Source organism: Salarias fasciatus, unplaced genomic scaffold, assembly GCF_902148845.1.
Source record: "Salarias fasciatus unplaced genomic scaffold, fSalaFa1.1, whole genome shotgun sequence".
Classification (NCBI taxonomy): Eukaryota; Metazoa; Chordata; class Actinopteri; order Blenniiformes; family Blenniidae; genus Salarias; species Salarias fasciatus.
The window spans coordinates 144,334-155,877 of record NW_021941397.1 but is presented as its reverse complement, the minus strand read 5'-3'; the positions used below and the strand labels follow the sequence as shown (position 1 = coordinate 155,877).

Sequence of the window (11,544 nt, the reverse complement as noted above, 5' to 3'; positions counted from 1 at the left end):
GACCACACCGCGGGGTGAGCGTTTGGATGTGCTTCTGGTCCGACTCCTCCACCATCTCTTCTCACGGATTACAGACGAGTTTGTTCCTGTCTCCTTCACGTATCTCGTCCACCTGCCACGCTTGATTACGCAACAAGCTGCACCACTGGTCAGAAGCCTGAGGGGGGAAAATGTATGACATGTGGACTGTGGTGTATGTCCAATCTGGTATGTGCTGGCCTGATTTGTTTTCCCTCACCTCAGATGTTCAATAAACTGCATCTCAACAACAGCTTTATGCTAAAATCATGCCACATAAACATCGTAGCATTGACATTTCTGACCTTGGCGCCGTCTCACACTGCAGCCCCTCTCTGTGTTACAGTCTTCTTCATTTTCAGAGCTTTGTGTTGAAGGAAGTACAACATGCTAAGAGTGGCCACATCTGTAGTACATGACGGCGCCCTGCAGGACCTTTTCCCCTCACCCAGCTGTCACAACATCAAGCGAGATGAAAAGAGGCAACACAAAGGCACTCCTCCAGGGATAACAAGGAAGTGGGAGGCTGCACCGAAATGATGACAGGGGGTAGAGGTGATCAACACTGGTTATTTAAACTATTCAGCTTGGACAACGTTCTGTGTAAATAAATTTAATTGAGATTTTTTTATGCCCACTGATCTGAAAGGGTTGACATTTCCCAAGGAGCCCCTGCAGTCTCCCCAGTGTTTTCAGCTTGACATTTATTTCTCTGAACAGCGGGTCTGCCCGTGGAAGCAAAAGAGCTCCCTGAGCTTTCCAATGCCAAAAACAGCATCACCCAAACCTTTGGACGGACGTCAAAAAATCAAGTGTTCATTTCGTCTGATGTAGGATGCAGTTAGCCTGACTAGCTGTGCGCATTTTTCGAAAATAAATAATCGGTGAGTGTGGTTTTGCTCAGTAAGAGAACCGAGAGATGCAGCATTAATTGATTTTATATCATAATTCCTCTCATCAAAAAGCTTTCGATACTTTCACTAATTTGATATTACCTATACAGGATGACTCTCACACACATGCAGTACATATCTATATAAATGCACAGACACACATACGTATCTGTTGAGTCATACCCAGTTCAACATGTCTGAAAAGGAGTTGGAAGAATAAATAAAGCCAATTCAGAGTGTTTGGTTTCCTAATGCTTCTTTCCACTGACTTTGGAAATCTGAGAAGTTTTCAGGGTTGCAGAGTGGAAGGAATAAAAGACGCCTTTATGTTGGTATCTCGTGGGTAAACGTGGAGCAGCAGAGACCGGCCGGCTCCTCGTGTGATCTGACAACGTTCTCTTGAATTCCTTTATCTTTAAACAGAAAACAGCTCTATTTTTACCTGATAAAATGACATTGTTCGACTTTAATAACTTGGGGCGCAGATGAAAATCAGAATTAAAAAAGACTTACAGTATCTGATGACCAATGATCACCAAGACATCAGAAAACTGTCTGGTGTTCACAGTTTCATTGGTTTGTTATCAAGCATCACTGGTTTAGTGTTCATCACTGACCTTGGTTTAACTGGAAATAGAACTGCTCACTCTGCCTGTGCTGCTGACTGCATGTAGCCTTAAATAAACTTTTCCATTAAGATTCCTCTTTTGTTATAATGCAATGTGTTATCGATTCTGACTGTGTTAGTGAGCCAGGCTTTACACCAGTCGATCGCTCTCATTAGTATTGATATATTAGAGGACGCGTGTTACACTGGGGTGACTGAGGACAGCGGGGACTGTCCATGGCGACATGTCCAGGTGTTATGTGCTCCGTGTGGTGTTAACAACTGGTGTCAACAAAAACACACACAAACATTGGCATTAGGGGGAAGAAGACGATGAGAAACTGTGAGAAAAGCTCTGCTGACTGAAGTCTGGTTTCCTGTTGGGGTTTTATAAGAGTGGTGAGAAGTCAAGTGTTCCCAACCTCACCACAGACTGTGAAATACCGCTTCTGATTAAAAGTGTTGATACACAGTGGTGTGAAAAACCAGCCGAGGCCTGCACATCCATAGATCCCCATCTTGCACCATTTCATCTGTGAGTGATATCTCTTCATTACTTTTTGCAAAAAATGATATGTTTGATACTTATTTGCTCTGCATTTAAAAGTTAAATCTATTAGCGTATGTTTAATTGTACGTTTCATTGTCACTTTCACCGTCAAAGAAAACTTTCTTCAAGTGTAAAGATGCGCATTTCCAGCTCATATCAAGAGAGTGAACATTACCTCACATTCCTTTTTTCTCCGCTGCCGTCATTTGCACTACAGAAAATGTGTGTGAAGGTAAACAGGAACTGAGATAATAATCAGGTTCTTTTTTAAATCTATGATTAGAGTGACTTTTAAAATACAACGACCACAAATTTCAGAAGAACCTGACTGCTGATCTACTTTTGGAGAAGCTTACCTGAAATATATTCACTTGAAAATGAGATGTGAATTTGATGGTTTCCTGTCAACACAGAAAAGAAATGCAAGCAGACGTCCAAACTATGTTACCTTCAACCTAATGAAATGAGCAATGCAGGCCAGAAAACGCTTAAAATGTCGAACACAAAGTACGTATACAGCAGATTAGTTTTAGAAAAGCATTTCATTTGTGATTGTGCAACTATGATCCCAGTTGGATTTGGGGTGAAAACGCTGTAAGGATTTAGAGGAACAGCACGCCAAAAAAGACTTTAGTCCTACAGACTTACGTAATATGTGGAGCAGAGCGTATTAGGATGTGTTACTACCACTGTTACTCTCACTAACTTACTGAAGAGGAAGAGTGAAAGAACACACAACCCAGAAATCGCACGTTAGTCATAAAATATATTTATTTGACTAGTAAAACGTCCACTTCCAAAACAGAATGACAACACGTACTCCTGGGACGAAACTAACAGTGATTGGCATAAGGCGTTTTTAATTTTCACTTGAAATTCATTACAATCTCTCTGGAAATACATCTCATTTGTCATAAAACTGTCACATTTCAGAAATACAAGCAGTTTTCATTAAATTATTTTCATCTCATCCGCTGGCAGGTTCTTTCACCTCCTTTGGCTTTTTTGGCGAGTTAATTTCTTCCTTGGCTTTGCGTGTCAGCCGCTATGGCATCACGTACAACACGAGTGTGCGTTTGAAGCTTTAGCACTAGACATATTGATTGGTAAAAACTTCTTTTCATACATTACAATTCAATTCATCGGGGCATTGGGAGAAGTAAGAGCTTTTGGTTGTAAAACAGGAAGGAATCACAACTTAGTTTGCATAAGCTAAAAACAGACTCAGTTCGAAATAATAATAAAAACACAATTTGGGAAACATGAAAATGTTGACAACGAGCTGCAAAAACAGAAAAAAAAAGTCACATTCATGGTGAGCAGGAGCTCGCAGTAACAGCAGTGTGTGCGCGCACCCTTTGTTGATCTACACTGTTGTACAACTCGATCAATAAGCAGGTCAGTGCCTATAGGCATCACGTCTGCATGAGACTGAGCGTGCAATGTCGTGTGCGTGTGTCTGTGTGTGTGTGTGTGTGTCTGTGTGTGTGTGTCTGTCTGTGTGTGTGTGCCAGAGGGGGATTTTCTGAGTCAATCGGTTGTGATGGAGGCGGCTGCGGCGTTTCATTAAGCTGCTGCGATGCAGAGGCTGGCAGTCAGTCAGAGATTACAGACAGACTGGCAGTGGGAGAGGCCTGTGTGTGTGTGTGTGTGTGTGTGTGTGTGTGTGTGTGTGTGTGTGTGTGTGTGTGTGTGTTTGTGTGTGTGAGTGTGCCTCTTATTTGCACCTTACCCTACTCACAGATGGTGATATTTTTTCACCTCCCCCTGCCTGCCGCAGCGAGCCGGGGCTCTGTGCCGCCTCCTGCCTTGCACCAGAGCACCATTCTGACTGTAATTCATCCTGGTTTTTCCTCCTGGAGGTGTTGGTTGGACGGCCGCGCACACCGACGCAAAATCTTTAAAAACGACGACACTGGAATACTGGTAAACGTTTCACTGCCACCATGAAGTGTGAATCCTATAAAATAAATTATGACTGGTTTTCTTTGCTGGCATGTTACACATAGAAAAGGGTGCAAATTCATGCTCCATCTCATGGCTGCAATGAGTCACAGGAATTTCTTCTTCTTCCTCTTCTTTTTAAAACTGGACGGAGAGAGATATGTGTGCTTAGCAACTCACTGCAAGAGAGGTAATTCTGGGTGTTTCGCTAGAGGACGGGGGAAGGGAGGGAGAGAGGGCAACAGGGCAGAAAGGGCAAACCGGGGGGAGGGTTACTACTGGAAGGAAGCGCGGACGGCGCGGCCCTTGAGCGGCTGGGGCGGGCGGTAGTTGTCCATCATGCAGCATTCGGACTCGCCCTCTGCGGAGAAGAGCAGGCTGCGGAATTTGCCCATCTGCGAGAAGAGAGGAGATACGTCAGGCATTCGTCGCTCACGGTCACCTCCTGCGGCTGTCACTCACAAACCACAGCGCCGGTCCGCTCCACCGACAATCACACAAAAAAAATGTTGTTGTCATGGTAACCAACAAACCCAGCAATTGATGCTGCAGAAAAGCAATGGAACTGATGAACTCTTGCCCCAGGTATGCTACAAACAAAACAAACTGGACGTCTTTGGTCATGGTATCAAAACCAGTGTGCTTCGCACAGCTGAAGTCTGATCAGGTTTATGGAAAGGACGGGGAATTTAATGAGCGTTGATTCAAAAAGCAAGTTATTATGCAGGTTAATCCTGTGTACCTGGGCTATTTAGCAAAGCTTTAATCGACAATTGAAATGAACAATTTCTAACATGTTTGTTCTCATTTGAGAGAGAAACTGGTTAATTTTTAAAAACATATAAATATTACAGCTTTTATTTCTGGTCTTTGAAAGACATTTTGTATGAATTTGGTAAAATACTGTTTGTTTTAGCTGAACTGACTGGATGTTTTTTATGCACACAAAAAATAATTCGACTTATTCTTCTTGTACCCTCAGAAACAGAGGCTTCAGGATGACTTCCACTCTGTTATGGCACGGACAGTCACCCAACCACTGGCATCTTTGGCTGAGTCGGGTTCATTTATAGTGAAAGTTCAACTTTGGTGCAGTTTGTTAAACACGGCTTTGCCGTGTCAGACATCCCAGTGTGAGCTGGACTTGAACACTGTGGTACAGAGACGTTTTTTGTAATAATAAAAAAGAAAGTCGAGCTCAGTTTCTCTTTTCCTAACTAAGCCGTGGTTAATTTTTACTGGGTTCAATCCTAACCTATCCCAGAGCAAACCTTGAAATTCACCGTAGCTTCCGTCACGATAACAATGAACACTGGATATTGCATCAAAAGGGGACATCGGTCATTCCATCACCTCCTAATCTTTAATCAGATAAAGGTGCTCCTAAAAAGTTTCCTCACACTGTTTCTGACCAGACAGCCCAGAAACAACAAATCACACTCAGTGTCACATGGCCTGCTTCAGGATTTGTCATTAACCCTGGCTAATGAGTCAGTTGGTGGTAATTACGCTGTCTCAGTCACATAATGTACACACTGACTTTCTTGTCACAACTGAGACCAAATTGTCCAAGTGGTGGGTGTATCCTCTCACGATTATCTGATAAATAATTGTTTAAGTAATTACTTTCCGGCCAGTATGTTCAGTACCAACCCGGTGTGACACCAAGTCTAAAGGTCGAATCCACATGTCTCACATGTTTACTCGTGAGTTGTTACAGGCACCGCAGCCATGAAATAAACATTTGACCGGGTAGTGTTAATTTTCACATGGCCTGAGGACTCCAACCGCAAGGACTAACCTGAGTACAGGCAGTATAGATTGATGGGTGGAGTAGGAGTTAAATATCCATTTCAGTGGCAGCATTAGGTAAAATTTTTAGGAGTAACATAAATACAGGATTATGGGAATATTGTAATCTGAAATCACTCACTCATGCCTTTTCCCAGAATATGATATACAGGATTTGTGGGATGATAATTTCCTGTTGACTCACAATACTGTAAAACTCCGGTGAAGCAACAAACTTCTGTGTTTAACCTCATTCACTTCGAGGCCCTGGTGTGTTTTTGATGGTGGAATAAGTTGCAGTATTGTGTTTCCTCTTATCACAGAAGCTCTCTTCTTCACGTTTCAGCCTCGTCGCTAATCTGAACAATTAAGCCCTTGACTTAGATGGCCGTAACCGAGAGGATTTGCAGACGGGGCTATTCTAGGCCGCTGGCACTCAGCCAGTCTCTCTGCCACGGCTCAACGGGCCCTGTGAGGAGGCATACCTGCTCGCTGCTCACGCTGATTGGCTCCTTGCACACAATCCAGGTGACACTCTCCAGCAGAGGGGGCGTGGTCAGGGAGCCGTCGTATGTCCAGTAGTCAAGGCAACCGGGGAGCAAAGTCGCAGGGTCGAAGTTAGGGAAGGTGGTCTGCTTGCCCTGAAAGTGATACGAGAAGTGAGCAACCTGCTGTTGATTCAGATCTCATGAGAGAATATGAGAAACTGGGGTTGCCATGGAAACATACTTTGCACTTGATGGCACCAAACATGTCAAGAACCTTCTGGAGGTTTGCATTTGTGTCGCCAATCTGAAAGACGATAAAATAAATTCAGAGTTAATATGCCATGAGTTTTGTGTAACAGTGGATGAAGGGTGCAGCCATTCCTGCTTACCTTCAGGAAGACTCCAACCACAGCGAGCCCATCGGGCTGGCTGGCAGCTTCTCCGAAGCTTGCATATTTGGTGTTCCAGTGCACAAGATGGAGCTGGGAAGAGATTAGATATACAAATTCGCAGTGATCAACTCCCACAGCTTAAATACAATCTTTGCTGATATAACAGTTTTTATCATGACTCTATTGAGACTGAGATAAAAAAGGAAGAAAAGAAGGCCCGACTTCATGGCTGCTCGCAATAAAAAACAAAGCCTGGGAAGAAATACATTTCTGTCATCTTAGTTTTTTTGTAAGTTGGCCAGAAAAAAAGAAGAAAAGACGGGGAAATAAGCTCTATGACTACTGCTTTGTTTAATCTGGAAAAAAACAGGTTTATGCTTGGGCAATTGTGGTTAGATTTGTTTTTCACAATAGTTTTGCTGATGGGAAATGTTAAAGTTTTCTTAAACAAACATGAGTGATCTCTGATTTGTTTTTTTTCTCCTTTCTGCATGTCAACCTCAAACTGTCATAAACTACAACATTCACAACGACTTCCCGCGGCGTCCGTACCTCAGCAGGATACTTGGTCCCGGCCACAGTGTGCTCGGAGCCCTTGTCGTCAGAAGCTCCCCAGTGGAAATGAAACTGCTTGAGCCTGTAGGTCCCAGAGATCGGCCCATCTTTCAGACCTGAAGGACAAAAAGACGGAAAAACAAAACAAACATGATTGATGGCTTCAAGTCGGACAGGTAGAGGTGCAGGAAGTCGCAGTCGTTCGGTGACTTTCGCCTGGCTTGATGCCGCAGCACTGTTAAAAGATGCTTATCTCGGTCACAGGACAATAGTCTGAAGAGGCTCCTGAGCTGAACATACTGACGACTGCTCCACAAGCCGAAATACACCGGCGCTGTGGCACACTTCCCACTTCATGGGAGCAGACTCAGTTCCTGTTGTGTACGCTCTGGTCAGACTGAGGGCCGCATTCTGTCTGAAATAATGTCCAGGTATTGTTGACATCAAACCTCCGTCCACAGTGTTGCATAATACATCTATTTGGAGTGCAATAAGTCGTTTAACAGTAGCAGATAATCCAGTGCATTGGTCTATTTCTGGATTAATGCTAACACACCCACATGCACTTGTACACACACACGCGCGCACACATTCTAAAAAAGATAAGGCTGTTTCAGCCAAACAGGAAAAATTGAACATTCCTGAAAATCAACAGTGATGAACCAAGAAGGCTCATGCGCATGATGCATGCCATGATGAATGATCATGCACTGCAGGCGGTTCTTTATTTAGTGAGGCGGCTGAAAATAATCTCTTGAATTTACAAGGTGGGACAGGATGCTGCGTGACACATTCTGCTCAAAGTCTTAGCAAATATGCCTTTCATTTCTTTTGCGAGTCCTCCAAAAAACATAATCCAAGCGATTGTGTCATTATGTAACCACACATCGGATAAGCTACACGACAACCAACTGCAGAAATACGCACAACCCTAAATCTTACACACACATATACACATTAGGACACTGTTTCATCTGTTTTGGTATTAATGTAATCTCATTGCTTTTGAAATACAGTGGAACGAAATGAGGACAACAATCAGGGTGACTCCATTTTACAACAAGCTATTAAAATAAAGCAGTAACTCATTCCCATGCACCGGACATATTAATGGTTAACTGAGCTCTCGTGCATTTGCAGGGTAACCTTGATTTTTTTTGTCTGCTTTTGACCTCTCCGCCAGCAGAAAAGAGTTGGCGTGGGAAAGGTTTACCAGGGGTTACATTACCAATTCAATTACAATCTGGATGCTTTGTGTCTGGCGTTTCAATGGGACTCCTGCAGCCTATTCAGCAAACCTCTCAAACAGCAAGCTGATTTCATTCTTGAGCAGATCTGATTGTAAAAAAAAAAAAAGATTCTTTCATTAAAATAAAATGAATCTGAATGCATTGTCCACAAATGCCAGAATCCCTTAAGGCATCGATGAAACTGGGGCATGACTCACGCATCCATTTTAATATTAGCACCATATTAATACAGCCATGCGTTGAACCTGCTGCAGCATTTTGCAGGTTGCTGCACCATGCATATGATTAGCATTATGATGATGCTCTTTGTTTGCAAAACCTAGATCCACATACCCTCATCTGCTCTTTTGTCTGATATTGTGTGTAATTAAAACAAGGCGTTTCATGAAGGTTAAGGTTAACGCAGCACAGAATTCACACTGCATCAAAATGCCACTGACTTGAGCTGTCGTTGTCGTCTGAGAAGGACACTTGGAAGGAATGTCCGTTGTTGAGGATGTCCAGGCAGGTGGCGGGGTCGTACTTCAGGTTGAGCGGCTTCAGCCCAGAGTCGTATGATGCTGCGCCAGGTAGGATGTCAATGGGAGACTGACGGGGTCCATTGGCAATGGGGAAGTTATCGCACCATTTGTCGGGTCCTGCAAATTATATATTGACAACAGTGTTATTACTGATTTTATTTAAAAAAAAAAAAAAAAAAAAAAGCAAAATGCGCTCTTTGAGGTGAGATGGAGATGAATGCGCAGAATGAAAATAATGAAAAATCTCTGCAGAGATGCATGTGTGCAGTGTCCTCTCATTCATCCAGGCGGATTCTTTGTTGCAGTGCAAGCGCTTCACATTACCTCCCTGCGTGTAATGCATTGAAATTATGATGCCAGTGCGCTGCAATGAGCGCCTCACCGTTGTTTGCCGCGTATCCCCAGGCGTGAGACATTGCTACAGTTTAGATCTGAGTATTTGGAGCTGTAATCCCCTGAAGCCAGTCGTCCCCCAGCGCAGAGCAGCCAGTGTCCTCCACCTGACAGCTGCACAGCTTATATAGGCTCCCCTGTGTGCGGTGCGTCTGTCAGGCTGGTGTCGGCCACATGATGTCCGCGCAGTGACCGGGAGGAGTTTCAATCCGCCGCAACGCTGCAACACCGAGGATCGATCTCTCTCTCTCTCTCTCTCTCTCTCTCTCTCTCTCTCTCTCTCTCTCTCTCTCTCTCTCGTTTCACTTCTCACATTGGCAGCAGAGTAACGGTCTGAGTGCTTCATGCACATCATTCACCTCTCTTTTCTCGAATAAACTCCGAATATTGTTTCCCCAAAAACGCCATTTTAACTGCACACAACTTTTGCAGATTCCCCCATCCTAAAATGAATTTTAGAAAAAAAACAAAAAAAAAAAAAACAAAAAAAAAAAAACACGCAATTTCCGTCCTCGTTTAAGTGAAGGTACAGCTAAAATGGAAGTATGTAGGTTAAAACCATAGCTCAAGTGAACAGGCCTAAATTGGTCTTGAATTGTAACATAAAGAGTTTCATTAAAACATCACATATTTGGGCAGCTTACATGCGAATGACAAATACATTACAAATACCAGTTACAGTGAAAACAGTGTCACCAAATAAAATGCCATACCACAAATGAAAAGCATGGAAATTATTATTGTTATTATTACTGTAATAAAACTCTGGATATGAGAGCATAGATGTTTTATTGTATGGTGTACAGCTGAGCAAAACACAAGAGAAACTGAAAGTCCGTGGCTCATGTGACTGTTAGTGATGCAGTATGTAAATATCCGGTACTTAAAGATGAATTATAAGTTAGACAGTGTTCCCTGAGGATGGAAAAGACTAAATGCCTGGCATGTTACCCTACAGGCCATTTTACCTCACCTTCAAATCTGCATGTAAATAAAAAAAAAAAAAAAAAAGTAAATCAAGTTTTTCTTTTGAAGAAAATGGGAGTCCTAAAATGCACAGCTAAACATGTCAAACCTAAATGTATTAGAACAGTTTCTAGCATCGATAATTAAACACTAATCCAGTGCCTCTTTTCAAATTGTCCCTGAAAAGTTTCAACGAGTCCACTTCAGCTCTCAGAGCAATGACAGAACTTCTCTTCCACCGGCATGGTGTTAGTAGTAACTACTAATTAGTGGTGTTATGGCGACACCTGCTGGTATTTAGCAGCACTGCAAGACGTGCAGGCGAAAGGTCCTGCATCCGTTCGGTCACTGTCATGTGACTTCAATAAAAACAGTATTGTAACAGTAATGTTGGATTGGTACAGCTGAGCAAGTCACGAGGCACGCGCAACTGGTAGGCTTGCTTGTGTGTGGTTGTTTATCTTTTGTGAAGAGGTCGAAATATTAACTATAGTGTAATAAAGCTGTTTCAGTTTTAAGAATGCTAAAACAAACAAACAAATAAACAAATAAACAAATATATAAATAAATAAATAAATAAATATTAAGGGAATACTTTAAAATGAGATATCAATCTTAAGCAATAGACTGTGAAAAACGCTAAAACAAAGCATTTAAGAAAGACATAAAAGGGAGAAGAAATGAATAAAAGACTTTTTTACTATAAAAGTAATAAAGTGTGTGAAAGCTATTGTTTATTGGAAAGCCTGAGCAAATAATAGTTTTAAAACTCTAAGAGTTAAAAGAGTTTAAAACTCTCTCTTCTTGATCAGACTATAATTAAGGTCTGATTAAAAAGAAGTGAGTGTGTCAGTTTGTTGCACAGGTAAGGGAATGTGGTAAATAAAAGCTGCTTTTGGGCACCCTGAGATGAGAGCATTGGAGTTGGCGTTAAAAACTTGCAGGTTTAAATCCCTTGACCTCCATCAGCTCCCCTGAGTGTCACAATGTGGCTGCCAACCACATCCTAGAAAAAGGGCTGGCTACAGAAAAAGGATATTAATACAGTATGATTAACTAGTTTTCTTCTGACTCTGGGAACACTCTTAGTAAAGTAAATCTTAGATGTATCAGATGATCATACCATCATCTACTCAACGTTTACTGACATTTAAATACCAATGCCCCTCCAAAAGG

At 42.4% G+C, this 11,544-nt stretch overlaps 1 protein-coding gene across 1 annotated transcript; it reads right to left on the bottom strand.

Annotated features, from left to right (window-relative positions):
• Positions 1 to 3,038: 3,038 nt before the first annotated feature.
• LOC115385649 (carbonic anhydrase 1) lies at positions 3,039 to 9,567 on the bottom strand. Its single transcript, XM_030087723.1, has 7 exons — positions 9,392 to 9,567; positions 8,929 to 9,126; positions 7,236 to 7,354; positions 6,681 to 6,773; positions 6,533 to 6,595; positions 6,289 to 6,444; positions 3,039 to 4,407 (listed from the first exon to the last, which is right to left on the bottom strand). Exons 1-7 carry the CDS (start codon positions 9,423 to 9,425, stop codon positions 4,288 to 4,290), a joined length of 783 nt encoding a protein of 260 aa, XP_029943583.1. The 5' UTR covers positions 9,426 to 9,567; the 3' UTR covers positions 3,039 to 4,287.
• Between the last annotated feature and the right edge of the window lie 1,977 nt (positions 9,568 to 11,544).